Source organism: Hylobates moloch, unplaced genomic scaffold (genome assembly GCF_009828535.3).
Source record: "Hylobates moloch isolate HMO894 unplaced genomic scaffold, HMol_V3 SCAFFOLD_369, whole genome shotgun sequence".
Lineage (NCBI taxonomy): Eukaryota > Metazoa > Chordata > Mammalia > Primates > Hylobatidae > Hylobates > Hylobates moloch.
The window spans coordinates 25,933-28,690 of NW_026652644.1; the positions used below are offsets into that span (position 1 = coordinate 25,933).

A 2,758-nucleotide genomic window follows, 5' to 3' on the forward strand; every position below is an offset into this window, starting at 1 on the left:
GTATATTAAATTTCAGAAATACTTAAGAATGTATCTGCCTGAACCCTAGTTCTCACCATATCTTTAGGTGAATGCTAAAATGCAGCAAAATCACACATGTTCTCACTACAGAAAGTGGATTCCACAAACCACACTTGGCACCCCCAGCTCTGTCCTGGAGTTGGTTCAGGGAGTTATTGGGGCCCGTGATGAGGAGCACAGGCCAAGATACCAGGGATTACTCATCCCAAACATGAGCTTTAACATACATACTTAGTCCCTTTTCCACGTGTGGTTTACTTCCACATCTGTACATGGAGAGACCACTGACTGACAAAATATAACTTATACAAATATGTAAAATTAAATAGGGTGATCAGTTCAAGGTGTTTATCACAGCATAACTTTATAATAAGACAGCATATTTTCCAAGTACCATCATTGTCACCAAACTCCTGCAAGGCACAGTCATCTTATCTGGGCCGCGTCCTCTCCCCAGGTGTCCCACCCCAGAGCTTGGTATATAGTAGGAGACATGCAAATAGGGTCCTCCCTCTGCTGATGAAAACCAGCCCAGCCCTGACCCTGCAGCTGTGGGAGAGGAGCCCCAGCCCTGGGATTCCCAAGAGTTTCCACCTGGTGATCAGCACTGAACACAGAAGACCAACCATGGAGTTGGGGCTGAGCTGGGTTTTCCTTGTTGCTATTTTAAAAGGTAATTCATGGTGTACTAGAGACACTGAGTGTGAGGGGACATGAGTGAGAGAAACAGTGGACATGTGTGGCAGTTTCTGACCAGAGTGTCTCTGTGTTTGCAGGTGTCCAGTGTGAGGTGCAGCTGGTGGAGTCTGGGGGAGGCTTGGTACAGCCAGGGGGGTCTCTGAGACTCTCCTGTGCAGCTTCTGGATTCACCTTTAGTGATTATGCCATGAGCTGGGTCCGCCAGGCTCCAGGGAAGGGGCTGGAGTGGGTAGGTTTCATTAGAAGCAAAGCTTATGGTGGGACAACAGAATACGCCACGTCTGTGAAAGGCAGATTCACCATCTCAAGAGATGATTCCAAAAGCGTCGCCTATCTGCAAATGAACAGCCTGAAAACCGAGGACACGGCCGTGTATTACTGTACTAGAGACACAGTGAGGGGAGGTCAGTGTGAGCCCAGACACAAACCTCCCTGCAGAGGCGCGCGGGGCCACCAGGGGGCGCTCGGGACCCACTGAGGACGGGACAGGTCCCAGGAGCAGGTGCAGGGGGAGGTTTCCTATTTCCTTGGCTGGAAAAGTCACGTTTGTCTTCCCAGGACTCGAGCCCTCTAGGCTGTGCTATTTTATTACTTGTATTTACTGTTCATTTATTATCGTTAGTTTTTAAATTTTGGTAATTTTTACAACTCTATGGATGTATTTTTAAGTATATACTTTCTAGAAATAAACATTCCTAATTATTTGCACTGATTCGTCCAGAGTTTTATTAACATTTGTTGACATCAGCAACTACATAGCTATAGGGACAAACAATTTTAACGATAGAGAGTTGTTTAGGCCTGAAACCCCCGTTTATACTAAAAATTTACAAAAATTAGCCTGGCGTGGTGAGGGGCGCCTGTAATCCCAGCTACTCGGGAGGCTGAGCAAGGAGAATTGCTTGAATCCGGGAAGCGGAAGTCGCAGTGAGTGAAGTGTAGTGCCACTACACTCCGGCCTGGCGACAGAGCGAGACTTTGTATGAAAGAAAGAAAAGAAAGAAAGAAAGAAAAAAGGAAGGAAGGAAGGAAGGAAGGAAGGGAAGAAAGAAAAAAGATGTATAAACATGCAGACCTATGCATATAAACATAGGGATTTATATTAAACATTACAATAAAATAATTCTAAAAATGTGTCCTAAGGAATCAAACATAATGATGAAGTAAATATAAATGTTAGAGTAATTTATAATTGATTTGTTATTTTTAATTGTTTACATGATTTATTTCTATTTGTTCATTTAAAAGTAGTATATTGGTCATTTCAAGAAAGCTAACAGTAAATTTCAGATGTTGTTACAATATATGATAAGAATTTGAGGTGGTGAATGATAATTATCTTATTTCTCAATTATCTTAGTTATTCCATATTGTAGTCACAAACCATAACATTGCTTCTTACCTTATAAATATAAACAACCATAATTTATGAAATTACAATAATTTTCTTCATTTTAATTTTTTAATTTATCCCACATCATTATCTTTTTCTTTGCTTCCAGATCTCACTGGACCATCTTGAGGGCCCATTCACTCCCCTGTCTCCCGAAGACTCCTGGAGAGGCTGCAGGATGGGCAGAAGAAGGCGCCCCGTGTGAGTTCACACGACCTGGAGCCTCCCTCTCCTTGGATTAGGCCATCTCCTCGGGATCACAGGGCTCTTCATTATCCTCACCCCACTGTTGTATCAAACAAGCAAAATCACACTTCAATTCATCATGCTTTGCTTTAATTTTCTAAATCATCGTGAAGGTGATAATTTTAACAGTAATGTGTCACAACCAAATAGGATAAGCCCTTTTCCATGGGACAGGGTTTCTTATCAGGATATACATGTATTATGGATTCTCAATTTATTTGTAGATGAGATGCTAATATCTCCATATTGTAGATGATTCTGCTAAGTCATCTCTTAAAATTAATTTTTCCACAGACTCAAATAAATGATATAATTACAAATTTCAGGTGTAATAGCTGAGCCAACATTGAGACTATATTAACATTTAGAACATGAACTTGCAAATATTGTTATTTTCCT

At 41.5% G+C, this 2,758-nt stretch overlaps 1 gene segment (V, D, J or C); it reads left to right on the top strand.

The window, feature by feature from the left end:
* Positions 1 to 582: 582 nt before the first annotated feature.
* LOC116464286 (immunoglobulin heavy variable 3-49-like) lies at positions 583 to 1,198 on the top strand. The segment is given in 2 exon segments: positions 583 to 694; positions 798 to 1,198. Coding segments are annotated over 2 exon segments (447 nt in total).
* The last annotated feature ends 1,560 nt before the right edge of the window (positions 1,199 to 2,758 follow it).